This window comes from Pyrus communis, chromosome 17, assembly GCF_041283825.1.
Source record: "Pyrus communis isolate YQ-2024b chromosome 17, ASM4128382v1, whole genome shotgun sequence".
Taxonomy (NCBI): Eukaryota; Viridiplantae; Streptophyta; class Magnoliopsida; order Rosales; family Rosaceae; genus Pyrus; species Pyrus communis.
Genome location: NC_142581.1, coordinates 26,722,412 through 26,739,481, shown reverse-complemented (window position 1 = coordinate 26,739,481; position 17,070 = coordinate 26,722,412). Strand labels below are relative to the sequence as shown.

General features: G+C 36.3%; 1 protein-coding gene across 6 annotated transcripts; it reads left to right on the top strand.

The window, feature by feature from the left end:
* The first annotated feature begins 727 nt into the window (after positions 1-727).
* On the top strand, positions 728-16,819 carry LOC137707546 (phosphatidylinositol 4-kinase beta 1). 6 transcript variants are annotated; one of them, XM_088689028.1, is made up of 18 exons: positions 772-987; positions 1,503-1,543; positions 1,629-3,031; positions 4,568-4,759; positions 5,120-5,168; positions 5,805-5,937; positions 6,107-6,563; positions 7,589-7,669; positions 7,761-7,880; positions 11,332-11,401; positions 12,513-12,610; positions 12,698-12,802; positions 13,995-14,048; positions 14,782-14,925; positions 15,051-15,104; positions 15,210-15,284; positions 15,842-15,925; positions 16,014-16,819. In XM_088689028.1, the coding sequence occupies exons 3-18, from the start codon at positions 1,802-1,804 to the stop codon at positions 16,113-16,115; spliced, it is 3,048 nt and encodes a 1,015-aa protein (XP_088545154.1). In that variant the 5' UTR covers positions 772-987; positions 1,503-1,543; positions 1,629-1,801; the 3' UTR covers positions 16,116-16,819. The 6 variants fall into 6 exon arrangements, with proteins under 6 accessions (XP_068302535.2, XP_068302536.2, XP_088545153.1 ...); XM_088689029.1 differs by having other exon boundaries at positions 784-987; positions 1,503-1,857; positions 1,959-3,031; XM_088689030.1 differs by lacking the exon at positions 1,503-1,543 and having other exon boundaries at positions 795-987; positions 1,544-1,857; positions 1,959-3,031.
* Positions 16,820-17,070: the final 251 nt, after the last annotated feature.

Genomic DNA, 17,070 nt, shown 5'->3' with positions numbered 1-17,070 from the left:
CTCAAACTTCTCATTAGGTCTTTGTTGGTTTGCACTGTATCGTCCAAGAGTTATAGATACCGTATCCTGAGCTCGTACTTCATTAAAAAGCAACGCATCATAGCACTTGAATATAATTACATGAATGGAATTCCACCCTTCTTGCTCGTGACATTGGCATCATCGCTAGCCACATAACGATCTTATCACCTTATCGTATTGACCGTACAAGTTCAGGAGCAGGAATGCGAGACTAGAAAGAAGGAAAAATATGAGTTAGACCTGGTTTGGTACTGATGTGATTCTGAAAAAAAATTGGTATAAAAAAAAAGCTAGGAGCTGTTTTTGTGTTTGGTAAACATTCAACTTCAGTTTTTTTTTACAGTTTTGGGTGAAAAAGCCAAAAACAAGAAGTTGCAAAATCTAGCTTTAAAAAACCAGCTTTTTTCCACATCTGTTTTACATAAAAGTTTACCAAACATTATAATACTGTATTTTTTTTCAAAAACACTTTTACAAAAAAGTTTACCAAACATTATAATACTGTATTTTTTTTTCAAAAACACTTTTACAAAAAAGTTTATCAAACACTTTACTATTTTATTTCACAATTGCTTATTCTCACAGCACAAAAAAAAAAATTTTTTTTTGAAAACACAACAATACCAAACCAACCCTTACACCAACCCAATTCAAGAAGGCCCAACTTTGTGTGCTCAAACCCATGTATCCGAAAACAATTATTAATATAAACAAATTAAAAATAAAAATAAAATAAAAGAATAAGAAACCCCCAACATTTGTGACGTTCTCTCGTCTCTCGGGTTCTCTCTCTCGAGTCCATTGAGGTTCATCATTCATCAATTTTAATTTTCCGGAGCAATCAAGCAATCAAGACTCCCCTTTTCTTCTTCTGATTCAATTTCCACTCCCTTACTCTCAACTATTCGACTTCCCGCTGCCGAAATTTCTGAGGAAATATAGCAATTTTGGGCTTCTGATTGAAAGGTAAAATTTGCTCAGATTCTTCTTCTTCTTCTTCTGTTGCTTTTTGGGTATGCATTGTTTCACCTATTCGATATTAGTAACCCATCTCGAATCGCTGATATGTTGAAGGTTTGATCGTAGAATGTACTGATTGGGTTGGAGAATTTGACTATTGTAGTATTCTAGGGTTCCCTGTAGGGCAAATGAATGCCAAAGAATTGATCTTGTTATCAAACACATTAGTTTAGTGTGTAGGATTTTCACTTAAACCCAGTACTGCAAATTATCGAATAGTTTCGTAGTGTTGCTGAATTCAATGCTAAACAATTTACTGTTGTATGCAGTAGCTAATCAAATTATTGAATATGCAATACCTGTTTCATTTCTCATTTATGAGTTCGATACAGTACAAATTTGATGGTTAATTTGAATGGAATTACATTGTAATTTATAATTGTGATCTAGCAGGTGTACTATGTACGGTTTATTAGTTGGATAATTTGAACTTAATATTCTTTTCTATTTACTTTTTTCAGGTATATATAGTTTGAGGCCGTTTTTGTTTGAATTTTTGTAGGTAATTACCATATTTCTTTATCTTAAAAAAAAGTGAATGTGAATGGATGGCACCATTTTAAAATTCCGCCTTGGGTCCTCAAAAGTTCAGGGAGAGTCGCCCCGAGAGATCACCTCTCGGACGAACCTGTCGAGTGACACCAGTGAGAATGGGTGGCTCATCCGATTCTTTGACTCAGCATTTTTCTGCGAGTGGATCGCTGTTAGCTACCTGTACAAGCATGACCATGCGGGGGTGCGCGACTACCTCTGTAATCGAATGTACACTCTTCCCTTATCTGGAATTGAGAGCTACTTGTTTCAGATATGTTACATGTCAGTGCACAAGCCTAGCCCGTCTTTGGATAAGTTTGTTATTGATATGTGTTCTAAGTCGCTTAAGATAGCTCAGAAGGTGCATTGGTTTTTATTGGCAGAGCTTGAAGACTCAGATGATAATGAAGGAATTAGTAGAATTCAGGAGAAGTGTCAGATTGCGGCCACTTTGATGGGTGAGTGGCCGCCTTTGGTACGTCCTCAAAATGAGTCAGCTAGCCCTGGGAGCAAGAACCAGGTATTGAATAGAATATTGTCATCAAAACAGAAATTGTTGTCGCTAACGTCTTCACCACCTGCCCAGAGGTCGTTTTCTTTCTCGCCTTCATCGGTAAACAATTTGCAAGAGGATGGTGGTCAATTATCTCCCGATGAGAACAAAATTTTTAAAAAATTCATACCGGGGCCGAAGGTTCGGGATGCATTGCTCTTTAGGAAGTCAATGGAGAAAGGTGACGATGACTCTGAAAAAGATGGATTCTTTAAGAGGCTTTTAAGAGACAATAGAGGTGATGACGAGACAGGTTCTAAGATTAGAGATTCTTTGCTTTTTAGAAAGTCCTCAGAGAAGGATGATGATGATGCAGAGAAGGATGGCTTCTTTAAGAGGCTATCGAGGGATAGTAAAGGTGACGATGAGGAATTGACAGCAAGCTCAGAGGGTTTTTTTAAGAGATTGTTTCATGATAGGAAGAGTGATTCTGATGATAAATCAATCTCTAAATTAGTAAAAGATGAAGAAAAAGAAGGGTTCTTTCGGAAGTTTTTCAAAGAGAAGTTTGAGGACAAAAAGGACCGGATTGATAAGAATAAAGATGATGATGCACCATACTCTGAAGAAAAAGGTTTGAAATCTGCTGAAGATGATGAAAAAGAGGGGTTCTTCCGAAAAATTTTCAGAGATAAGTTTGATGACAAGAAAGGTGGGAATGATAAAATCGAGGAAGGGAGTGCCAATGGAGACGAAGAAGAGCCTTCTGACCTTCCATTGTTTCGAAGATTGTTCCGTGTGCACCCTGAAGATGCAAAAAGTACTGTTGCAAATGAAAACGGCAGTACAGGTGGCTTGCTAGAAAGTAGTCCAGGGACTGAGAACTTTTTTCGCAAATTGTTTAGAGACCGTGATCGTTCAGTTGAAGACTCAGAGCTATTTGGTTCAAGAAAACACAAAGGGGTAAGCCATATCTACTTATCTATCGTTGCTTTGCTGTTAGTGGGAGTATGGCTTTGCAGTTTGTGCTTTTTTTTCATTTTTTTTTCTTTCGTTCTTGAGAAGGAGACTATTTTATTGAAAGAAAGACAATGAAACAAAGTTGTCAGGAAGACCACTAATAAAGAGAACAGTACAGAAAGAACAAGAGCCTAGTAGCCACTACTCCCACAAATTGTAAAGGATTGTTGTTTTCTATACATTAATTTTTTTTTAATTAAATAACGTTTTCCTTCAGTTTTTTTTTAGATTCGGTGTTATGAGCTGAAATATGTAATAATTAGCTCTTGAAAATGCTAGCTGCTTTGTGTGAAATTCCCTCAATTGTCAAATTCTTGAATTACATTACAAATTTTTCTTTCAATGGTGAACATATCCAGTAAGGGCGAGCCTTGGCTCAATGGAAAGGTTGCTCCTTTGTGACCGAAGGGTCATGGGTTTGAGTTGTTGAAACAGCCTCTTTGCAAAAAAGCAAGGGTAAGGCTATGTACGATAGACATTACCCCCCGCGTGCCCTTGCAAAGTGGGGAGCCTTGTTGGCTTGGGGTCGGTGTATGTAATCCAGTATGATCTAGTTTATGATTTTTATGTTTTAGTAATTAGTTTTTCTTGAAAGTTAGAAACATTAGAACATTACTTTTGGTCATATAGGCATTGCCACTGGCAATGTAGTTCTAGATGGCCACTGAACTCTCCGATCTCGTGCATACGTTGCAGTTGCTGACGTTATGGGTTTTTGTGCTAGTCGATAATGGGTTTCTTTGTTTATTGGGTGGGTATGTAGGAGTTAATCAGTAAATAATTAGGCTGGCATGGCATGGAGTACCAAACACGTTCGTGATGAAGTTAGGAAACACTGATTTTGTAGATTTGATATTTACATTCATCTGTAGTGTAGTTTTGATATATACATATGTGCAAACGCATAAAGATTTCAGTGTTTATTCTTATATTTAGTTTTAGGTTTTTTTAAAAGCTTAATTTTTTTTAATATATAAACCTTGTAATAATGTATATAAATATTTTTATATGAACCTTGTAATACCATTTTTGTGAAATTAACTTAAACCGGTCATCTGATCTCCATTGTAAGTTAAAATTTCAAAACATGTATATCGAACATAATGTACGAACGGTAGAGGTGTTCAAATTTGAATTTTGACTGGGTAGGGTCATATTGCAGTTTTTCCCCTAGTTTGACTGGTGAAAGAGAAGTTGATTTCCCCAACTTCAGTAGCAGAAGAGCGGTTAATACTACCTTATGTTTGTTTTATATTTTGTGTTGTGATATTGAGTGATGCATTGACATAATGATACATCTAATCTTGCCAACATATCATGGCACGGTTTGAGCTCTTGGCCTCTTAGTCTACACTCATTTGCAAGATGAGGGAATTATAGGCAATACAGTTACATTCTATTGTATTCACTGTGGTTAAAGTTCATTTCAAAGAGATGCATAACTTATTTGATTTATTCACTGTTATTATGTTTTGACAGAAATGCCCTGGTTCTCCAAAGCAACAAAATGAAAAGTCAAGTGCTAAACCCCCACTTCCAAATGCTACAGCATCCCAATACCGTAAAGGGGCTTATCATGAGTCGCTGGACTTTGTGCAGTCACTATGTGAGACATCTTATGGCTTAGTGGATATATTTCCAATTGAGGATCGCAAGAGTGCTCTTCGTGAGGTTGATGGTCATCTGGCTTATCATTTACAGTTACTCAGCACACACAGCATATAGGGGCATGGCTAATTGACACATGCAAAACTATTTACTATCTTTTAACTTTTCATTTTCCATCAATCCTTCCGTTGATTAATGCTCAAATCATGCTTACCATACGTGTAAAATTTCAAGTCAATCCAATATCTCTAGCTATTCCATATTCATTGTATTAATAGTTAGCTCCATACTAACTGTTACAAGGAACCTAACAAACCTAATACAAGGAGTCTTAACGTTTTATCTCATATCACAAATAAACGTGCATGTTTTGTTATTTTTAATCTTTTGTCTGACATGTGTTTGTTATTCTTGCATATCTAGTCACTTGCAGAGATCAATTTGCACGTTGCTGAGGCTCAAAGTAGTGGAGGTAATTCTTAGTCAACATTTCTGGGCCCATTGTGTTAAGTTTACCCAAGTATGTTTGGGAAATTGAAAAGATTGCGGAAATGTTTTTCTAAATTCCATAAATTCGATTTCTGAACGGTATGGAATATGTATACATATCATAATATTAGTTCCAAAAAATATTATTTCAAAGATATTAGAAATGTTACAGAATGCCATACTTGGAAGGGATCATTTTCGTAGATTTGAGATTTGTTTTGTCTTTGTTCTGCATGACACTTTGGAAAATGTGGCCATGCTTTTTTTGTCTGAGAATCATGTAGCATAAATTGATCTTGTTTTCTTTTGTTTCACCTTTTCCCTCCCAAAATTATGTTCATGGAAGGTGTTACTACTATGTGCGCATTCATGTGGTCTGCCTTGTGCATAATCTTTTATTTTAATGTGAAAGTCTTGATTCCATGAGAATCTAGGTATAATGTTATTTGAAAAGGAATCCAATGAAACTAAGACGTAGAAATTAGACGGAATTCCTACTATTCTGAATATTGTTTAACCCTTTTAGTTAAGCGAAATTCTACGGTCTTATGCTTGTAGGGCATCTGTATTAACAATTATCTCCATACTCTTAATTGAATATTGCTGATGATAATATTAGGAGTTTGCTTTCCAATGGGGAAGGGGATGTATCGTGTGGTTTATATACCGGAAGATGAAGCTGTTCTTTTGAATTCTAGGGAAAAGGCACCGTATCTCATCTGCGTTGAAGTCCTGAAAAGTGAAATTCCTGGGTATGCTTGCAGTTGCTTAATTTCTCCAGTTCACTATGGTCTAATCAAACCCAACACCACACCGCCCCCCCCCCCCCCCCCACAACAATGTTTAATAATTGAAATTCCCTGGTAATTGTTTTAAGCTGAAATACATTCAATTTCTTTTGTTTTGTGAAAACTGTTTAAGCAATGCAAGGGATGCATCTGGTTCTCAAAAGCTTTCTCGAGGAGGAATTCCTTTAGCAAATGGGGATGCACTTCTGCCAAGACCGCCTCCGTGGGCATATCCTTTGTGGACTGTCCAGGAGGTCTATCGCAACAGTAATGATAGGATGTCGAGTTCTACTGCTCAAGCAATTGACCAGGCGATGTCATATACCTCTGAGGCGAAAGTGAAGTTTGTTACTGTAAAAATATCTGTGGAGAATAAATTGCATAGTCATACAGTAAAAACAGAGAATATATCAAGGAGTTATCAACGTGGAGAGGCTGCGACTTGTGCACAAGGGAGTGATTTGGAGTGGGTAAGGGTGGTGCTTACAGCAGACCCTGGTGTTAGAATGGAGGACATTGAGGATCAAGGCCCCCTTCGGCGGAAGGAACACCGTCGTGTACCAAGTACAGTGGCTATAGAGGAAGTAAAGGTGGGCTTTGTTAGGTCTTCGTCACCAATTGATGTTAATTTGGCATTTATTGATGTTTGAATGAAACCTTGCTTATCTTTTTTGTCCTAATATCCTCCAAATTTGATGTAACTGGTTCCAGTGTGCATATGCTTGTCTCATTTCTTACATATAGTACTCTTTTCTTGTCTTCAGCATCAAATCCCATGGTTTTAATATTTTTCTTGATGGACTGTTTTTTCTCTAAGTTTTTTTATTCACCAATATCAATAGACTGATAAACACACACACACACACACACCCAAATTTGTTTTGGTGAACTGGTTTTTTTCTAAGTTTGATTATTCACACACACAAAACACACAGAGAGATAGTCATTTCTTTGGGGCAATTTTCTCCTCCCAGTCATTCTAATATATTATATGGTCAAACTCTGTGTTTGGAACATTGATCAGGTGCTTTCTTTTCTGACTCTGTAGTTTTGTTGGTTGTCTAACCACATCACATTCTAGATTGTCTGAACATTGACCATTTTATAATGAGGTGAAATACTGTTGAGATGATCTTGCTTACTCTATAATCTAACATTTTATTCAGACAGTTGAGAAACTTGTTCTTGTATAAGAGTTGTTGATTTATTTCTTTTTTAAGAATGCTTACGGACCAGGACCTTAATCCGGCACCTTAGACATTCCTGTATAAGAGTTTTATTAGAGAAGAAATCATATCAGTATTATACTTAATGAATCACTTTGCAAAATGGAAAGCTATTTCCTGTTTTTCTTGTTCAACTTGAGAGACAAACCTGATTCCCTTCTCTTGTGCACGGATTTATTTCTTGCCTCATAAATTGACATTGCAGTAGCATAGGTGCTTATTCATGCACAGGTTAATTGTAATGGCATTGAAGCCTTAAGTTAAACAAATAAGATTGATGCTTTCTGAAATAACGTGTTTATCTGTATAATTTTTGGATTCTTTTATGTATTCTTGAATATATATTCTAATTATTCCTAGCTCTGTTCATAAAATTTAACTTTCTTCAGGCTGCTGCAGCGAAAGGAGAAGCACCTCCTGGACTTCCTCTGAAAGGGGCTGGTCAGGATTCATCGGATACACAGCCAATGGTGACAATATCTATAATTTGCAATTGTGTTGAGAGTTATATCATGGAGATGCTTAATTATATTATCTGACAACATTCAAAATTTTGACCAGGCTAATGGCGGTATTCCCAAGGCCAGCAATGCCTTGTCTGGCGAACTTTGGGAGGTAAAGAAGGAGAGAATAAGAAAAGCTTCAATTCATGGAAAGTTACCTGGTTGGGACTTGTGCTCCGTGAGTATTTCCCCTCTCCTTGTTGTTTCTGCTTCTTTCCTCTTTTAATATAATCGTTTCCTTATAAAAAGAACTTAGGCCTAGTTTGGCAGCTCAGACTGTACTAACTATTTCTGTCGAGGATAAATAGTCGTCAGATAGTACTAACTAAATTAGTCGGCCGTTTGGTGCAATATTGGACTAATGACCGTATTATTTATCTTGTGTTTGGTATAGTACCGGATATATCATAGTACTATAAAAAAAAAATGTTACTATATCTAAAAAAACCCAAATATTTCTCAAATATTATCTTCAAAATACAGCCATCGCCACCGCTTACGACAACAACAAGCCTTTTCCCAATCCAACAGTCGACAACTCGTCGGCCATGCAAAAGCAGTGTCAGCGCCACCCTCAACTACTCAGAAAATTTAGAACAAAACCCCCAAAATTAGAATCAAATAAAAAAGCACCCAAAAGTAGAACAAAACTTAATTTCAAATGAACATTGCCCAGATGAAATCTTTCCTAATCTTCAAACCCTATCATCGAGTCCCAGTCAACATTCTAAAACCCAGTTGAAAAATACCCCAATCACAAAAAGCAGCAAAAAGCTGACCTAAATCCCACTTAAGTTCAAACTCCCAGATGACCAAATCTCCCAAATATCACAAACTAATGATTCGGATGTTGTGAGATGAGAGAGAAGCAATGGTCGGTGCGACTGGTCTTTCTGTCTTTGTGGCGTCTCCAATTATCAGACAGAGAGCGAAGATAAAGAGAGAACAGAGCTGGCGAGAGAAGAAAACAGGGAGAAGAAAGCCGGTGAGAGAAGGAGACAGGGATAATGGTGAAGGAAGGCGAGAGAGAGAGGCCAGTTCGCGCGAGAAAGAGCAAAAAGAACCCGACTAATAATCCGGGCCTTTTGGACGGTTTTATTACGTGGGTGTATGGCGTATAAAACAAGTGGATTGTATTAAATTAATCTGGTCCAATTTAATACGGGATGGCGCCAAACGACTGAGTCCATATTATTAGTCCTATCTGGTCACTTATTCGACCTGCCAAACGAGGGCTTAGTATGATCAAGACAATGTTGGTAAGGTTTTCACTTATGAATATGGATGGGCAGTGGTTATGGCGGACGGGTAACCGCGGTTATTTATCCATAACCGTTTACTCTCATACCCGCATAACCGTTTACCCGTTGGGTAATTGCCTAAACGGTTATACCCATACTCATAACCGTTTATAAATGGTTAACCATACCCATAACCGCGTACCCATTTAACCGTAACTGTTTAGTACCCGTTTACCCATTTATCTTTTTTTAACCCGCTTATCCTTTATTTTTTACCATTTACTCCATTTTCACCCATCTATGTGTTTTTTTAACAACTTGAAAATTAAAAAAGAAAAATTTGTCATAATTTTCTTTTTCTGACAATTAAACACCGTTATAGGTATATTCATCATACATTTCCGCATTTTAATTTTTTAAGTCCCTATACCATTCCAATAATTGAAATAATAGTTTACTGACGATATTTTAGACGGTTATCAATGAAGGTAATATAAAATTTGCCAAGTATTCTTGGGTTACGAAAACTGTTAAAAGACAACATTCTTGGGTTATTTAACTTAGAATGTAAAGTACTAACATAATATATATAATGGACCATGAAATTTAAAGTGGTTAAGGAAAATTATATTAAATTGGCTACAGAAACCTGCACTATAGTCAATAGCATTGATCTAAGTTTTGTCCGATAGAGAACATGGTTTGTGTTAATTTTACATATATAAAATAAACGGGTAAACGGTTACCCGTTTATAACCGCTGTTAATACCCATAACCATCCATTTAAATTTTGTGGGTAAACAGTTATACCCATAACCGTTTATTTATCTAAACGGTTACCCATAACCGTGACCGTGAAATTTAAATGGTCGGATAACTGCGGTTACCCATAACTGTTGGGTTTTTTCCAACCCATGGTAAGTTGTCTTACGTCTATAAGGAATTATAGTCTTAGAGGATTAAATTGTTTTCCCAATTGGAGCTGTTTTCTCAATTGGAGTTAGTTTCTCAATTGGAGAAGGATTCATAACTAGATTCCAATTAGGATTAGTAATCCTTATTGAAGAAGACCTTTATTATGTCTATATAAGGGGACTATTGTACTAGTTTTGAGATGGGAGCAAAACAATAAATTGTATGCCACTCAAGGGATTAGAGTGAGAAAATATTGTAAAGTGTGTGCGAGAGAAAAGAAAAGAGATAGTGTATTTCTTGTTCTTGTTCTTTTAGGTTTTTCTCAGGTTTTTCGTCAATTCCTAGGTCTAGAGATTTGGCAAGATTATTGATTGTACTCATTATTAATATAGTGAAAGATTGTTGTTGCTGTCCCGTGGATGTAGGCACATATTGCCGAACCACGCAAATTCTTGGTGTTATTTATCTTGGTTATTTGTTTTTCGATTTCCGAAGTTTGTTCTATTTTTCCCATTCTTAAACGTGATATTCTCAACAATAACCGATGGGTATTTGCCCATCCCCACTTATGAACTAGATTTCTAGTAAAGTTGAGGAAATGTGGAAACTGAGTGACTATGTCAGCCCCCTTTCTCACTTGAGTGAGATTACTTTGAAACATAATTTTGAGAAATTACGTTCTTAAATTTATCTTCTCATTTTTCAGATGAAGCTGGTTGACAACTAACATAATTGTTAGTCTATTATGAAATTTTATTGGATAATAAAAACTGTACAGAAAAGTGGACAAGTAATCCACCATGAGTAGAAGAGAAAAGAATTTTAATCTAAAAAACTACTTCTAGGCTTGTCCCTGAAAACAGGAAAAACAGAAGCCCAAAGCACCACCCAAAACTGGACCTTCTTTCACACCTCCTTCAGTTTCAATCCCCTAACATCCTTGAAGATCCGCTCAAGCTGTCAGGTACAACTGCCAGACCCCAAAGGCTCAAGCTTTTAGGGAATGTTCAACAATTTATCTTGAGCTAAGACCAGCCGTGGCTTGCAGCCGTATCTTGCACATTCAGAGACAGACAACGAGAAACATATAGGTGCAGCCCCACTCTATATATGAAAATTTGGGTATTGGGAATAAAATTTTTCATTCCAGGAGTTTTTTTAACCAGAGATTCAATACCACATTAGATTACCATTGGACCTGAAAAGCTTAAGCTGTTTGTGATAACAAAATAATACATGTCAGACTAACTTGGTCACCCTTTGAAAGGGTGGAAAGGTTAAATTTGGTTCTTTTTTCGCTTGTCCTTTTCTTTTCCAGAATGTTTGAGGTGTTTATGTTTATCTAAATAAAGTGTATGTTTGGATGTCCTTGGTTTTCTTCTGTACATAGTTATCCATTTATCGGTTCTACAATTGTATGCTAAAGACTTCTTGGTACTGTATTGTATTTAGCTTCATATATACTTCATGCAGGTTATTGTGAAGAGTGGTGATGATTGTAGGCAGGAGCATCTTGCTGTGCAACTTATTTCTCACTTTTATGGTAGGTGTCTTTCTAATTATTTTTCTTCTGTTTCGTTGAAGGCAGTTCTGTCTATCTCTCTTTCTTCCTTCTCCCTCGCTTACCACTCAGTCTTTGGTTTGATTAGATCAAACAAGATGCTTTCTTAAAACCTATAGGGAAAAAAAATGCATTGTGGAAACATTGAGCTCTGTCTCTTGTTTCTTTCTTTTATAGTTTGTGGAGAACCAGTCAAAAACTGCATGAAGAAAGCTAGTTGAACCTCTAGGTCTGCTTGATAGTTTAACCCTCGGATTGCACTGTGTGTGTCAGGAAATGCTCTTTGTTTGTGTTGTGCAATCAAGGATGAGAGTTGTCTCTTTGTTTTTACTTGGTATTAAACTGAGTCGGCTGCCATAAATGTTTGGGCTGGGTTTAAGCCTTTAAGGCACAAATCAAACTGTACAACTTCAAACAGAATTCCCATGCCCTAGTTATTTTCTTATAAGAGCACTTTAAATAGAAGAAGATACTAGGAGAAAAACTATTCCATAATATACTGCTATACAGAAATAGGTAATTTTGGAATCTGAATGACTATACGGCTAGTTGAGATCCATCCTTATTATAGATATGTTATCCGTATAGCCAAAATTACCTATTTCCGTTATTGTATCTAATACATCTAATTCACTTCAATTGTGGGACTGAAATAGGTAATTTTGGAATCCGAATTCCAGCTAGTTGAGATCCATCCTTATTGTGGATATGTTATTGTATCTAATACTTCAATTAATGTGCTAAATGAGTGATTTAACTTTCATTTTCTGTTCAACCAATGTTGATATTTTTGGTAATACAAACCACTATTAATTTTTATTTATTTATTTATTTTTATCAACCTCACTGTTTCATCATCCCCAATAATTTTATCGACCACAATATTTTCATTTTTATTTTTGTTTCAAATTTGTTTCTCTCTTGTGGTCCCATATTAGACAGTTAATTAAACAAGCTGGAAATATTAATTGAACTGAATTCAACTTGTTATGTTACTTTCCAGATTTATCAAAATCATTTCCTTGTTGCATTCACAGTAGTTGAACCCACTCCTCAAACTAGTTGAAGACTATAACATTGGATTTGATGGCAGATATATTTCAAGAAGCTGGTCTCCCTCTCTGGTTGCGCCCTTATGAAGTCTTAGTTACTTCTTCTTATACAGCTCTCATTGAAACAATTCCAGATACGGTAATTCTGTTCTCTTGTTCTATTTAAGTGAATTAAGAATTTTAAAACTTCACCACCTCATCCATAATATACTTTACTGTGTTGTAGGCTTCAATTCATTCTATCAAAAGTAGATATCCCAACATCACGAGCTTGCGAGACTTCTTTGCTGCTAAGTACCAAGAAAATTCTCCTAGTTTTAAACTTGCTCAGGTAATCTACCACTTCATGAACCAGATGCTTATCAAAATGTCTTCTAATGCTCAGCTATATCCTCATCATGGTTAATTGTTATAATTGCAATGGAGGAGTGCACACTCTGTTTTTTCTATTTGTATGATTTTATATTTTTTTTAAGTGCTGGGGTGGGGTGAAGGTAGGAAGGATATGGAAACTCTTGATAAGATTGAGAACTGAGAATTGCCTTTGATGACTCTCTTCTTCTCTGTTTCTGGATATTAGGGTTATGTGTTGGAAACCGTAGAAGTAATGACGTTTAATAAGGACAGGAGGATCAGTTCTTCAGTCAGTTGAGCATAGTCACTACCCTTTCCTAATAATATGACATTTAATTATTTGACAATAGATTCCGAAGGTTCCGAGCATATAGAGTTTCCAGATTGAGGTTGTTTGTAGACATTGTAGGACTTGGATCAATTTGGTTGTTGAAGCATATTAATATATTCTGAAATAAGGAATGTGATTCATATTGAGTTAGCATTCTATATAATTGCAAAAGCATGTCATATGGTATTATCATGTAGTGGATCTTTGTAATGTCATTTGACCAACTGCCCTGCTTACAGTACATGCGTATCCGTTCAGGCCACTTTCTGCAGTATCTGAAGCCATGCTATCGTTTTGAAGTTTTTGAATTATGATACCTTTACCTTGTCCTTTCTAAAACTCTGTATCGTTACTTCTGGATGAGAGTATGCTTTTGGCATACTCATAAATGTTTATTTGGTTAGATACGAATGAAGTTGGTTTTGAAGGTGCTTTTCACTTGTGAGTTGTGTATAATTCCATGGATTATCTTCTATTCTATCAGATTTTGATTAGTCTTGGAAGAAAAGAACAATATATACCTTGATGGCTAAAATTCCGTAATAGGTTTTCTGTCTTGGTCTCTTTATATAAATTTTATCTTAGGAGTTCTCGGTTCTCTTTTTTTGAGTACCAGATTCCCGAGTCTCATACCAACTTATGAACCCAATCAATATTTTGGTCATCTAAACGAATTTAAAGAAAAATGTGCACTAGGGAAAACTGTCCAGAATCCAGATTCAAGTAGTGCAACGAGCCAATTTTATTATGTCTCCTAGTTACATTTGGTTAATTTCACTGAATCTATTGTTCTTAGTGAATAGAAAGGCTTGATTTATTTATTTTATTTGTTTTACAGAGGAATTTTGTTGAAAGTATGGCTGGATATTCTCTAGTGTGTTACCTTCTGCAGGTATGGTTTCCCCTTCTCTAAATCTATCATCTCGCTCTCTCTATTCATAACTCAAACAAGTTAAGTGTTAGTTCTGTCATGGAGGGGCAAACCTCTAATGAAATTAAGCTTCAATTCAGTTGTTAGTTTCAAAATTGACATTTTGAGTACATATGTGATGCATTATGTACATTGCTCTGTGTTTCTATGTTTCATCACGTGCATGTTGCTTCAGGTTAAAAAATCCTTCATGATATCATGTTCATTTCTGGTTAAAATCGTTCATGTTGGTTGCTTGTTAACCTGTAATGCACATGTTAGCAAACTCTCATTTACGTCACTAGTACAAGGAGATACAGTTTAATAGCAACAATGCAATTAAGAAATTACTTGACTTTCTGACGATGTATTGTTCCTGGTTGTTATACTCAAGATTGTCATCCCTAAATATCATTATTATTTTCTTTAGTATAATAAAATAATCTCTTTCCTAAACATTTATGCACAAGAGATGTGACTATAAGTTAACCCTGGAATCTGCCATATGTTGCATATGTATATGTATGAAAATATCAAATGTTAATGAAGATTTAAATTATCTACTGTATGTTTGATATTTGTTTTCATTTTTCAGAAGCATGTACTCTAGGCACGTTTAGTTTCTCACATACCTTTGATCCTTAGTTTTTTTCTCCTTGTTTGGTCCTTGAAGAAGGTCATATAATAACTTTTCACCAATGTGTTTGTTGTCTAGATAAAGGATAGGCACAACGGGAACCTCTTAATGGATGAAGAAGGTCATATTATACATATTGATTTTGGTTTCATGCTCTCCAATTCGCCTGGGGGTGTAAATTTTGAGAGTGCTCCATTCAAATTAACACGTGAACTTCTTGAGGTAAGAGACATATGCTTACATTGTTTAATCTGTTGCCATATGTGTCCAATTATCTTCCTTGCTGCTTGTAAACATTCTAGGGTGAATCATTTTTTCCATCTAAGTTGAAAGTGTGATTATGCTAGGTCATGGATTCTGATGCTGAGGGAGTTCCTAGCGAGTTTTTTGATTATTTTAAGGTAACAATAGAAAAGTTTAGTTTGTTTTTGTTCAGCTTCAGGGACATCTATATGTCTTTGGATGTTATTATATTTTCTGGGGGTAAGCTCTCGTGCTGTTTTCAGGTTCTGTGCATTCAAGGATTCCTTACATGTCGGAAGCATGCAGAACGCATTATTCTTCTTGTTGAGATGTTGCAGGTAAACCAAATTTAGCTGTCAATGCTCTGATCTTTTTTTTTCTTTTTGTCAACTATGGGATGAAAAGAAATTTGAGGATGTGGCATCTTCAGAATTTCAGGAGCGGAAATGATTTTCATGCCCTTTCTCACCTCATACAAAACCCCTCATGTTCTGTAGCCGTTAGATTGAACAATTAAAGTAAAATCTACAGTCAGGATTAACAGTGGCACGAGGTGAAAAAGGGTGTGTTGAAATCACTATTTTCAACAGTCAGGAATTATTATTTTACCTTATTGGTTTGGAGAGCTGTAGTTAGTTCGCGATTCTTGGTTGTTTTAGCTTGTTCATATATGTTATACTGTTTGTTTGCTGATATCTTCACCAGTGTTGGATGTACTGTATCTGTTTCAATTCAATAAAATGTTGTTATTCATCGAAAAAAGAGAGAAACTCAACAATGTGCCTGTGTATTCCATTGATGAGCATGCAAGAGTAGGGAAGATCTCTTATCAAAATGCCCCCTTTTACGATGGTTGGTTTACTCAGGCTACTGTTGTAAAATGTTTTTGGCCCAGGACTCTGGTTTCCCATGCTTTAAAGGTGGTACACGAACAATACAGAACCTACGGAAAAGATTTCACTTGAATTTGACCGAAGAGGTTTGATTTTGTTTTCTTATTTTGCTGTTCAAGTGTACTATGTTTCGTTGCTATTGTTGTAACAGTGTTGTTTGATGCTTTATATCAGCAATGCGTATCCTTGGTGCTTTCGTTGATCAGCAGCAGCTTGGACGCATGGCGAACAAGGCAATATGATTATTATCAGAGGGTTTTGAATGGAATATTGTGAGGTTAGAATTTGTTGATAAGCACATAGTTTTATCCGGAAAAGCCAGCTCTGTGAGTGTTTGATCAATAGCGCATGTGCGAGCTGCCTGAGTTTTCGTCTGAGGTGAAAAAAGAGTTGCTTACGGTGGTTTTGGCCTATTTTTCTGGGTGAGGAATTTGTAATTGTATCGGCAAAAAAACTTATTCAGCATCTAGAAGGCTAAAATTAGCTCAGCAGGGTATTGATTATTTCCCTTGTTTGATTTAATATGGGACTCTGCTGGCTGGGGCGAATTCACTTATTCTTGAGGGAATGTTCGACCTTACTCCCCTTCGTCGGACTCCCCATACTGTACAGAGTGATTGCGATTGAGTACAGACTAGAAACCAAATGGCTACGAAAGCCATAGTTTCTCGGTGCCATTGGAACGTATTTTACACTGGTTTGTGATCTGAAGGGTATAGCATTATTCAATTCTGTAAATCTTCCATTTCCAGTCAGAAACAAAAAATCTTCGGATCGAAGCGTGGAATTGTTCCAATCTCCCAAAAGTGGCCTTTCTTCCAATTCCGGTGACGGATATCATCCCTCGTTCTTGTATCTGAAAGCTCGTGTGAGCAAAATTCTTGAGAATCTGTATGATTGTATCATGTGTAACTGATCCAATTTTACATGGTGAAATTTGTTGATTCCAGGTTCATTATACAAGGAGATTTTGCGATGAACGTAGTGGAGGCTGTGTAACACTTTTCGGGTTATTTTCGTCAACCGCCCTCAGAAACCAAATATGGAAATTTATTCATGTTGATCGATTACATAAGAGTCGTCACCCGCTCTCCTGTGAAAAGGAAAAAACGAACACCTTATTGGGACAAGCTGGTGCTAGGGTTAACTAAGATGTCATATAAAACTAGGAGTGGGTGCAATTCAATTTGAATTTATTTGACACAAAATATATCGAACCAACTAGCTTTAG